Source organism: Etheostoma spectabile, unplaced genomic scaffold (genome assembly GCF_008692095.1).
Source record: "Etheostoma spectabile isolate EspeVRDwgs_2016 unplaced genomic scaffold, UIUC_Espe_1.0 scaffold00569501, whole genome shotgun sequence".
Classification (NCBI taxonomy): Eukaryota; Metazoa; Chordata; class Actinopteri; order Perciformes; family Percidae; genus Etheostoma; species Etheostoma spectabile.
The window spans coordinates 1-12383 of NW_022605166.1; the positions used below are offsets into that span (position 1 = coordinate 1).

Sequence of the window (12383 nt, forward strand, 5' to 3'; positions counted from 1 at the left end):
GTTTTTCTTTTTTCGGACCATTCTCTGTAAACCTAGAGATGGTGTGCGTGAAAATCCCAGTAGATTAGCAGTTTCTGAAATACTCAGACCAGCCCTTCTGGCACCACAATCATGCACGTTCAAAGTCACTCAAATCACCTTTCTTCCCCATACTGATGCTCGTTTGAACTGCAGGAGATTCTCTTGACCATGTCTACATGCCTAATGCACTGAGTTGCCGCTATGTGATTGGCTGCTTAGAAATTAAGTGTTAATGAGCAGTTGGACAGTGTACCTAATAAAGTGGCCGTTGAGTGTATGTACTCCCACATACTTGCCGAGCTTTGGTAGGAATCGGCGTACGCCCCGTCCTACGCCAGTTTTTAGGTAGTATGCACTTTCAGAAATGAAGGCCAATGTGAGCACAATAAAGATTTCTTGAAGAAAGGTTTGTACATTATAGTTCTAGTTTTTTTTTTCCAATTCTTCTGGTCACACTTTTACTATTTCATAACTTTTGTCTTTAGTTCTCTATTCTGTCAGGGCTTAACTCTGTCCCCCCCGCCTCTTTTTTTTGTATCTTGTTATGTCTTGGCAAGAAGTATTATGCTTTTGGGTCGTCTGTCCATCCGTCAGGCCAAGAAACAGATACCAGCAGGTAACTTTGCAAAACAGTGGCTCACCCTGGCCGCCATCAAAGATGCCATTTGGACCTCCAGAAACTTCTGGTAAGAAAGCACATGCAGATCCCATTCCCTCAAAACGTGAATCACAGATTTTCCAGCACCTGGACTTGATCAGACTGGAATATGCCAAGAGATGTTCACAAGTTCAGCCAAGGTAAATGCTTGGCCCACATTCACACAGACCTAAAACTACTCACTTAATGCTGGTTACAATTTTCTAAAATAAAAAATGTCAGAGAAACATTGCAAAGAGTGAAGGGTGTTGATAACATTTTTTAACAAGGTATTTGTTCATATTGCTTCAGTAGACTCCTTCAAGACTCTTTGAGGTAAGCAGGAAGCTCACATAAATGATAGTTGCAAGGTCTACCAATGTTTAACTTGCAACCCGTAACCCTTTTGTTGCCACTGTCCCTCAAAATGTGACTCCCAAAATTTTCCCACCCCTTGTTTGACACAACAGAGCAGAGTGGCGCAGCGGAAGCTTGCTGAGCCATAACCCAGAGGTCAATGGCTCAAAACCATCCTCTGCTAATTTCTAAGCTTTGTATCAGCATTAATTTATTCCAGTTTGTTGATGTTTGGCCAAGCATCTGTTGCTGCAAGTGTCTTGAGTGAAATGTCTCTAGCTGTTGAAGAGTAAACTTAATGGCATGTCAAGTTTATAATGGAAACTACAGTGCTGATACCTGTCGTAACACCCACAAAACTGGAGCATAATATGTAATCTTTATACAAATTTATTTTTGCAATATTACGTAGGTGAAAAAAGGCAGTCCTCCTTGAAATTTGCTAAATGTGAGAACATGTGTGAAAAATGTGTGTTAAAACAACTTGTCCTGATCAAAGATAACTCCAAGATTCTTCACAGTGGTGCTGGAGGCCAGGGTGATGCCATCCAGAACAACAATCTCTTTGGATAATGCGTCACGGAGGTGCTTGGGCCCCAGAACAATCACTTCAGTTTAACTGAGTTTAACATTAGACAATTACAGGTCATCCAGATTTTAACATCCTGAAGGCAATTTGAATTTTATCTAACATACATGCATAACAGAAAGTTTGTGGAGTGTTTCCTATAATATTGCCTAAAGGAAGCATATATAAAGTGAACAGAATTTGACCGCCACAGATCCTTGTGGGACTCCATGACTGCAAGGTATTTTCCAACTAAATAACACAAATAATTTGTTAATATGAAGTGGTTTATAATAAAAGTGGTATCCAGCACTAATAACAGTATCCACATAGTTACTACCCCAGCTCAGTAAAATGTAAAGAAGTGTCTGAGTATTTTGGAAAAAAATAAAGTCAAGGCAGTAAAGCATCTGTTATCAAGACGTAATGTGAAGCCACAGACTGAGACTGTTGTTATCACTGAGATAGGCAGGTGCTGCTTTTGGCCCTTGGCACTCCTCCAAAGAAAAGAGATTGACTACCTTTAGTACCACACTGTCCTTCCCGGTACCACACATCTAAAAAACCGACAGTTTAGTACAATACATCTGACAGAGAGCAAGACAGGCTATTAATGGGGGACCCTCGAGGTACAGAACCCCCTATCCCTGACACCCCATTTATTCTATCGGGCAGGATGATATCATTCCCACTATCGGAAAATAAGAAAATCATTTTACTTCAAAATTTATGTATATAAAATGTCCATGTATAAAAACATCACGCATTTGCACATTGCAACGTAGTGCAATTTCATTAGGTCAGTATACCTTTTCCTTTTATGTTCTTTCATTGGCACTTGTGAAGTTCCACACACAGACCCTATCACACCCATGTGTTTTTTATTTATCACAAATGTAATACTTTTCTGCCAAATTCTCTGGGCGGGCAAAGATCCCGTAACACAGTCGCCAGTTTTAATCAAACCTGAAGACATTTGGATTCTCTCGCTTTAAACTCCCTTTCATCTTTTTTTTAACCGAGAAATGAACCAAACTCAACTTTTCAATATTGTTGTGTATTTTAGATAATGTTCCATTGTTGTTTTATTCTATGTAACCTTATCTGATGTAACCGTTACCTAACTCCATTCATATACAGCATATTGCACATTAAATATGGATCTTTGAGGCGTATTGTTTCTGCCTTCCCTGCTGTAGCTGAGAAGCACTTTGGGTCAGCTGTTGTTCTTTTAAATGTGCGATATTAAATCACTTGACTTGAATGTATGTATCATACTGAATATCCATATTTATTCTGTTTTTCTTATAATAAATTCTGGTAATACGCTGCATATATCTATATTATTCTTACTACTATTAGAATGTTCCTGCTACTCATGCGGCCCCCGTAAAAATTAATTGCCCACCCCTGCTCTAAGTGGTTCAGTGCTTCCCCAAAGCTTCATCTGCCCTTCACTATCAGCACCTAGTTTCTTGACTTTGTAATGCCTTATGTCTACTGTAAAATGTAAATTGAGTTGAGCCATAATTCATTTTTATTTATACCTTTGCTTTTCCTACTGTGACATGTCAAAATGTCAAAAGGTGCATTGTTTGAAAGCCCATCTCTACACATCCATGTTCCACTCCCACAGGTGGTTTCACACGTGCTAGTTGTCCCTTAAATTCACCGTTTAATTTTGTAATTTATTGGTGTTTTTTGTATTTAAAAAAACAGAAATAATCTGTAAAGTTACAGGAAAATGTATGTACAATTCAGAATTTATTTTTACAGTGTGTTAAGTCCTGACCATTCACTGACCGGGAATCAAACCCGGGCCTAAGATGCCATCTGAGATTAAAACTTAACAGGACAATAGGGCAATAATGTCAATAGTTTAAGACTACAAACTGACTATGTGACAGATGTTAATCTGTCATGTCCTGCCTTCTGAAGCTCTAGCCAGGAGCCATTCCTCGCCTAAAACAATATGAGTCATTCCAGAAAGTGAAAAGGAAACTCACATCTACAAAGATAATTTTAATAGATGTGACTCCCTGATGGTCTAGTGGCTAGGATTCGGCGTTCTCATAGCCGCGGTCCGGGTTCAATTCCCGGTCAGGGAATGGTCAGGACTTGACAGATGCAGGTGTAATATTTGAAAGAGTAACTTCCTGGACTTGTTTTTGGTTGATTTAGATTTGTCAAATTCTTCCTCATTAGTTTAAGATAAGATAAGATAAGATATTTTGTTTATTAGTCCCCAATGGGGAAATTACTGCACTACACTCTGTGTACACACTTTTTGTTAGTACTCACACACAGGCCTGAAATACACACACATGCTCAGGACCTATACATGCACTATACATGGAGAGATGTCAGAGTGAGTGGGCTGACTAGACAAGGAACAGCAAGAGACTTGGTATTTAAATGTACATGTTTTACAGTTCCTATTTTATTGTATTTATGTACGTGTATTGTACTATTTTTATTGTATTATGCTCCAGTTTTTATGGGTGTTACAGCGGTATGAGCACTGTAGTTTCCATTTTCATAGATGAAATAAACTTGACATGCAATTACTTTTACTCCAGCAGGTGGGAGACATTTCACATCATACATTTGCAGCAACAGATGCTTTGTTAAACAACAACACTTGAAGTAGATTTAATGTTAAATACAAAGCATAGGAATTAGCAGAGGATCGATTTGATGATCACATTCGTTGCCTTCCAGCTACTTAACATTTGCAAATCGCCTTTTTTTGTTTTCCATTACGAAAAAAAGTCCCTGGGACCTGCTACCAGGTACTTTCTGTAGTACTACCTCGGTCGAGGTTCCAAGCAAGCTGAGGCGATACCGAAAGGTGACGTGAAAACCTGTAGACTGCTGGTTGGTCGGATCACCGCGTTTTAGCAAACACGAGTGTGGAGTTTGTGTCCAGAACAAGCGACATTTAAAAATTAATTAGCCCGACACCAACAGATTATCTACTCTCTGCACTATTCTCACTTTTCAACTGTTCAATATTAAGGGTTATTAGGTGCTTTATGTCATTTCCAATATTGCACACTGTAACTTTGAAGAAACAAGACAATATATCAAAGAAAAGGTTTTATTTAGCTATTCAAGTAGCGCATCAAACCCTCCCGCACATCCCGGTCTTCTTCCTCTGCACCCTGTGACGGTGCCCCCCCCCCCCCCCCCGGCTCTGCTGGCCCAGATGCATTCCAGTCGTTGTCATAAGCCTCTCCATGACTCTCATGAAGATTATACAAAGCCCAGCAGGTCAGAACCAGATATCTCACCAGTCGGACATCGCCCACCAGACGGTCTGCGGCGGCGATTTTGCAAAGCGTGAATACTCTGAAACACAAACAGTGCACAGATACGTTTTGGTGTGTAATCATGGTTGCTAAAGTTCATGTACTTTATATAGCGTATAGTAAATACTGACTGCGACGCTGAACACATGCAAATGTTAGCTAACGTTACCAGGAAACTTAACTTACCCTTTTGTGTCGGCGAACAACCGTCATGTCGACGTCTGAACTCCGTCAGAATTCCCAAACTCCTGTGTTTTTTAGGGTTGATTTTTGTTGCTTCCTTCAGCTTCTTTTGAAACAAAACATTTCTTCTGGCTGTGGCAAGTAGCCAACGCGATGTTGTGAGTCACTTTGAAAATTACATCATCACGCGTAGCTATGGTGACCAGCCACGCTGAGGCGTTACTCAATCTGCAATGGAAAACGGACCCACAATGCGCCGAGTCGAGTAGAGGCGAGTTGAGCTGTTACCAGCAGTGGAAAAACGCCATATGCTGGCTGGCTCTCTTTGTCCTGGTCCATCCAGTGGTTGCTCTGTGCCATAACACCAGGAAGTGGTGTACATAGAAGCTGGTTGCTGTTGTTACTGTAGTGCAACAATCACCATGACTGTGGAGTCAGCACTGCCGTTTTTATGGTGTTCACCTGTTTAAGTTGAATAAAATAACACCTGCATGATTTTAACAATACTATTAACTATTGACATTTGTCTTGACAGGGCTTATATACAACAGCAGGACGGTTTTCATGCACAACTTTTAGCTACAAATAAAACGCTTCTTGCTTTTTAGATTCCTAATCCAAATCTAAGCTCATCCTGTTCACTTAGATACATATTTTAGTTTTCTGCAGTGATGTGGTGCCTTTGACCACTGAAACTAAAGGAAATAAATTTGTCTTTGGTATGATTCTTGAAATAAGAACCTTCATCCAGTTTTTCTTACAGATGTTTTGAATGTAGTTTAACCTTAAAATCACTGTTGTTGGAACCAAACATTTCCTCCTGCCAATGCTTCAAATTAAAAGTTTAATTAAATCCAACTTGTGTGTACCCAGCTTTTCTGTTCTCACGGCTTACTCAGGCCTTGTTATCAACACCTGCTTTATTTTACAGTTTTTATTCCACAATCACATATTTACAGATTTCTTTGACTCATAAACCATCTTACAGAATTCATGAAACAAATAAAAAATGGCCAAAGTGACCGGTAATTATCCAAAACTTTCACACAAGATAGACACATCCATTAACTTTTTCTACCCGGTATAACAAGGACACAGACTGTGTTCTGGAGACATTATGGGATGTAATAGGACTCACTCTTAAATGAAGCTTCATGACACAATGAAATATTCAGCAGTATGTTTTCTGTGGCTGCACATCAAATACCAATAAATGTGGATGTTCTGCATCATTTGTTTGCAAATGAACTCAAACATCATCTTGACATATTTGGTGTCTTTAGAAACGGATTTCTTCTGGAAGTTATAATAAATGTCTGTGGGTTTAACAGAGGTTTAAATAGATAATGTCGACATAACGTGTGTCATGATGTATCAAATTAATGTGTTGATTATGTAATCAGATACATATAATACAACCTGTTAACTATGAAGTGTAAATCAATCAACACAGGAAATAGAAATAAATCAATAAATGAAATAAGTAAGAGGAGAGTGCTATTCAAAATACTATCTACAACTCCCCCCCCCACTCGACAGCAAACTGGCTGAGACCCCTCCACCCAAATAGGGCCCCAGAAGGTCATTGCTGCCTGTGGCTATCAAACTATATAACTCCTCCTCAAGCATTACACACTTAGAGTGTGAAAACTGGACTAATAACACACATGTCTACCCCTGAATCTCTATATACTTGGGCAATTATGTGCAATAATTACTCTGTTACATGTGCAATATCTATTTATTCACTGATGCCACTCATGTGCACGCTGTACTTTATGTTCATACTGTAGGCCTACTCTATATTTACACTATACTTCAGTAGCATTATTTAACAACAGAATCTTTTCCACCATGGCCGTATCTACCATTAAAGGACATGGAGGTCCGGATCTCCTCTGTATTACCCTTACCCCCCACCCCAAAAAAAGAGAAGTATAAATAAAACTTGTACAACACCAAGATATGACTTGTTCCTCTGTCTGATCATCTTGTGTGCGGGGGGGGGGGGGACTGAGTAGGCAGTGAAGTGGATTTTGCCGTCGTAACTATCCAGTAAATGACCGTCACCATTGTTTTTGGGTTTAGTGTCAACAAACGACTTTTCTTTCTAGTGACTACAGCAGGTACTTAACATAGACAAATTAGTGTATATAACTAGTAGAAATTTACTTTTCAATGCTATTAATCTCCAGACATCTGACGAAAAGCTCCTTTGCTGTCGCGCTGCATATAAACAGTGCAGTGGCCGTTGATGCCATCCAATATAATGTAATGTTAGCTAGTTTCCCTTGGATGAATGCTAACGTTACCTTATATGGTGTGCTAGCTGGTTAATTGTATGATTAATGTTGTTATCTTAACATTGTGAGAGAACAGTAACCTTTAATGTAACCATACACTGTTACTATATAAATGGATCAACTGAGCTCTGCTTAATTTCTTCACTGAGACAATCTGAATGAAGAGACTACTTCAGACAAAGCTTTCCCTTGGGAAGGGACAAGATGAACAAGATCATGATGAGACCCAAAGAAAAAGGAAGGCACTGTATTGTCACTGCCCCCCCAACCCAACTGTTGTGCAATAGTTGCTCTCCAAATGTGGTGGAATGTGCATATTTAGGTCAGGGAAATAAAAACTAAATTTGGATGTCTGTAATGCTCAATCCTGGACACGGTCCTGTTTTTGACCTAATCTTACTTTTTCACATAATCTCACTTTACTTCTGCTTAACTTTGTATTTCTTGCAATGTACTCTAGCTATGTTACTTTATACATTTATCAACTCTTTTTTCTTACTCTATTTTTCACCTTGACTGTGAGCAATTGCAACAAACAAATTCCCTGAGGGATCAATAAAATATTCCTATTCTGATTAGTTTACTCTTACAGGAGAGATGATCAGAGGGGCAGAGTTTTTACGGCCATAAATATAACCAGTAAAGAAGTATGGGAAGAGTTTCTCAGTGAAGGAGCAGCCAGTAAAGGAGTAGATAAGAGCTGCAGTATCTACGTCATAAAAGGAGACCAGACCCTCCTCATAGTCCACAAACACCCCCACCTTCTGAGGCCGAGGCTTCAGAGAGAGACAGACTGAAGTGTCATCATTAGCTTCGTACTGATTTCTCTTTTTCAACAATTGTCCAGTAACCATTCTCAGGGCTCAGTGTTATGTCCTTTCTGTTGATAGACTCTCTGGCCACTCCTAAATCCCATTCAGTCTTTCCTTTGACTTGAACCTCAAAGTAAAATCTGCCTGAAGAGAACTCTGTTTTCCTAAAACACAAGGATGGTTAGAAAATCTCTTTCGGTGGTTGGGGAGATTCTTCTTCACATCACCAAGATTCACTTGTTTGCCATCGTCAGACAGGATGAGTTCTGGGTATGCTGTATTAGGATCAAGAGTCACATCCACTGCATACTGCTGGACCCTCTTCAGCTCAGACTCAGCAAGCAGCTTCTTCATCTCTTCACTGAGAGTCTCTGTCAACTGAACCACAGCTTTAATCACAGTCCCCTCATATGATGATGGATGGACGCTGACCTCTCTCCAGTCCTTGGTGGGTGGAGGTTGTTGAATGTTTAGGGACTGGACCCCCTGGAGAAGATGGAGGTGGTCTTCAGAGCGTGAGAGCTGCTCCACCTCAGTGCTTCTCTTCATCAGCTCAGAGATTTCCTGTTCCAGCTCTTTGATGAAAGCTTCAGCCTGTTTTTCTGTTGTTTTCTGCTTCTCTTTGATGGTGTTGATGATCTCATTCAGGCCTCTCTCAACAGACTCCTTCAGAGAAGTGAAGACCTGAACACCTTCTGCTATCTCTCTGTCTGCATCTTCCTCACTGAGGTCCACTGAGTGTTTGATCTCCTGAATCTTCAGCCGTCTCTTCTGGATCATCTGCTGAATTTCAGCCTCTGTCTTCCCCAGCTCCACCTTCTTTCCTTCATATCCTTCTTTCAGAGGAACAACATCATGCTTCTTGTGGTCTAAAACAGCGCAGAGCATGCAGACACATGTCTGTTCGGTCTTACAGAACAGCTCCAGAGGTTTATCGTGCTCCACACACATCCTGCCTTCCAGGTTCTCCACAGGGTTGATCAGCTGATGTCTTTTCAGACCTGACATGGTCAGATGAGGCTCCAGGTGAGTCTCACAGTAGGAGACCAGACACACCAGGCAGGACTTCAGGGCCTTCAGTTTGGTTCCAGTGCAGACGTCACAGGGAAGTTCTCCTGGTTTGGACACTTGTTGCTCTGAGCTGCTGCTACTGGCTTTCTGTTGAGCTGACTGTCTGAACTGAGCGACTATCTCAGAGATGAAAGTGTTGACGTGCAGCTCAGGTCTTGTGTTGAAAACCTTTTTACACAGCGGACACAGGTACTGGTCTTTAGTATTCCAGTGCTCCGTGATGCAGTTTTTGCAGAAATTGTGACCACATGGTGTGGTGACAGGATCAGTGAACACATCCAGACAGATGGAGCACAGAAACTGATCTTCAGACTGCAGATAGTTTGCAGCAGCCATATCTACACACAGTGGGAATAAAAAGAGAAACATTATATTCAAAATCTGTGAACAGACTGATCTCAGCCTACAGCCTACGTGAACTACTTAGCAACAAGTAACATTATCTGTCCAAAACTCTTAATCACCTTGATTCCGAGTTCACTCTCGCCAAACTGGTCTTATGTCTTAGTGACAGGTCCAAACTGGTCTTATGTCTTAATGACAGGTCCAAACTGGTCTTATGTCTTAATGACAGGTCAAAACTGATCTTATGTCTTAAAGACAGGTCCAAACTGGTCTTATCTCTTAATGACAGGACCACTTTATTTGACGTCAAGGTAAAATATTTATAAGTTAATATTTATGACTTACTTACAGTCTAATGTGATGTCAACACACACAAGTAGTATGATGGGGCGAAAATTTGCATAGGGAGGTTAGTTGGAGACTCCTTAAAGCTGTATTATATCTGATCTCCTAGGGGGGGACGGGACTCCTTAAAGCTGCATTATATCTGATCTCCAGCAGGGAAAGCTTATTCATGTTGGGAAACTCACGCCCCCTACTCTGCACCTAAAATACCAATTTTAAAATTATCTCAATACAATACTGAATTTAGTGCTGTTGACTGGAATGACGAGCTGTCACTGGAAAATCCAGAACAAATTTTGACGCAATTTCACACTAAACTTAAAAAAAATACAGAATAAATATGCTACTGCCAGCAAGGTTTGACCTAGGCAGAGTAAATTACCATGGATAAATTCTGAAATATTTCTACTCCTCAAACAGAACGCCTCTCTTCTTTAAATGAATAGGTTGAGTCAAACACCAGAGAGTAAAACTAATTTCATCCAAACTAGAAATACATGTACAGCTGAACTACGCAAGGCCAAGGCAGATTATTTTCAACAGCTGATTACACAATCTGCTACTAATCCGAAAACTTTGTGGCAGACCCTTAAGGTCATCACAGGTGAAACTGAGAAAAGGAAAAAAATATTATTCAAATTTCTCTCCAGGGTGCTTTCATCTCAGATTCAGAAAAGATTGCAAGTGCTTTCAATGAAAATATTAAAGAATTGGCAACAGACGTTCCCACTCCCTGCTCTCTATCACCAGTTCTCTCTTCTCTTCAACGCCTGATCAGTTTTATTCTCTGAGATCTCTCGGAACAAGGTGATTAAATACTGCACTCACTAAAAATTTCTCATTCCCATGATATCCATGGTGTGAACTCTTCATTTATAAAGACTCATGCTGATAGCCTAATACCTCTTTTTCAGCACCTAATCAACCAATGTATCATGCTATCTGTCTTTCCTTCTAATTAGAAAATGGCTCAAATCACTCCAATTTTTAAATCTGGTGATCATACTCTTGTTTCAAACTACAGACCTATTGCTATACTTCCAGTAATGTCTAAGATGCTTGAAAAAGCCCTGCATAACCAGCTAAGTTCTTACCTTGAAACAAACAACAGTGACTGTCAACACATCAACCATGTCTTCATTACTACTCTTCACTGAACAAATACGTGGCTCTCTTAACAAAGGTCACATTGCTGGAGCTATTTTTAGTGACTTTCATAAAGCTTTTGACACAGTGAACCATCAGATTTTGCTTAATAAATTTGACTCATTTAATATGTCATCATCTGTGATAGAATGCTTTTGTCCTACCTAACAAAGGTTGCAAACCGTTAAAATAAATCATGCAACATCCTAACCTGAAATCTCTGATATGGGCGTTCCACAAGGAAGCATTCTTGGACCCTTACTTTTTGTTTTGTACATCAATGATTTCCCTCAAGTGTGTAATCTTTCAAATGTCTACAGTATGCTGATGATACTGTGATTTTTCTCTCTGATTCAAATCCTAATGTCATAAATTCCAAATTATTATCTGATCTTCAGCTTCTACACGACTGGTTGAAAAAGAACCATTTAACAATCAATGTAAAGAAAACTGAATGTACGTATTTTCAGTCATCCAGAAAAATCTTTCTTTTACTGATTCTATGACTTTTGCTAACCAAGAACTTGTCGTCACAAAGACTTACATATATCTTGGTGTGCTACTTGATTCGCACCTTACGTACCGCGAACACATGTCTAACTTAACAAAAAAGTTGAATCAGAAACTTTATGTCCATAAAAAGATCAGATTATCTTTGTTCTTCTGTTTCTGAGACCTATTTACATGCAATTGTGTTTTAACTATGTCCTACTTTCTTCCTATTTAGTCACTACCATTACCACGGAAATCACTGAACCAATAGCACGACTATACCATCTCAAGATCCACAGGGACCTTCCAGAGTGGTCTCACCATTGCATTGCACTTGCACGTTCTAAGGCTTTGACTTACCAAAACTTCATAAACAGCCACACAATTTCTTTTTATTTTCAGATTCAAAATGTCACCTTACCAGCACTTGTGTCACTTCTTCCGACACATATGAGACCAGGACGCCTCACTAGGTTGGTCTCACAGGCATTCCACTTCCTCCATATAAAAATACTTTGGTGAGAAATCTTTTTTCTATACATACACCAAGATCTGGAATGACATCCCATATCACATCAGAACACTATCATCCATCTCATATTTCAAAAAGGCACAACCATCTCCTAAACAGTTACACCTGCACACATTAATTCTCATGTATCGTCCAAGCCTTGTTTTTCACTGTCTGTATTTGTCTAGCCCAGCTGATGTCTTATATAAATGTCTCTTTTCTTAAGTGCCAAAACTGTATTGTTTTTTAGTTGTCCGAATTTGTCTAGTCCATATGGATGT

At 39.8% G+C, this 12383-nt stretch overlaps 1 protein-coding gene across 1 annotated transcript; it reads right to left on the reverse strand.

The window, feature by feature from the left end:
• Nucleotides 1-7889: 7889 nt before the first annotated feature.
• On the reverse strand, nucleotides 7890-12111 carry LOC116685083 (E3 ubiquitin-protein ligase TRIM41-like). The gene is made up of 3 exons (XM_032510341.1): nucleotides 12106-12111; nucleotides 12013-12017; nucleotides 7890-9601 (listed from the first exon to the last, which is right to left on the reverse strand). The coding sequence occupies exon 3, from the start codon at nucleotides 9597-9599 to the stop codon at nucleotides 8286-8288; it is 1314 nt and encodes a 437-aa protein (XP_032366232.1). The 5' UTR covers nucleotides 9600-9601; nucleotides 12013-12017; nucleotides 12106-12111; the 3' UTR covers nucleotides 7890-8285.
• Between the last annotated feature and the right edge of the window lie 272 nt (nucleotides 12112-12383).

Coding starts and splice junctions, on each gene's coding strand:
- LOC116685083 (XM_032510341.1), bottom strand. CDS start 9,599: ATGGCTGCTGCAAACTATCTGCAGTCTGAAGATCAGTTTCTGTGCTCC.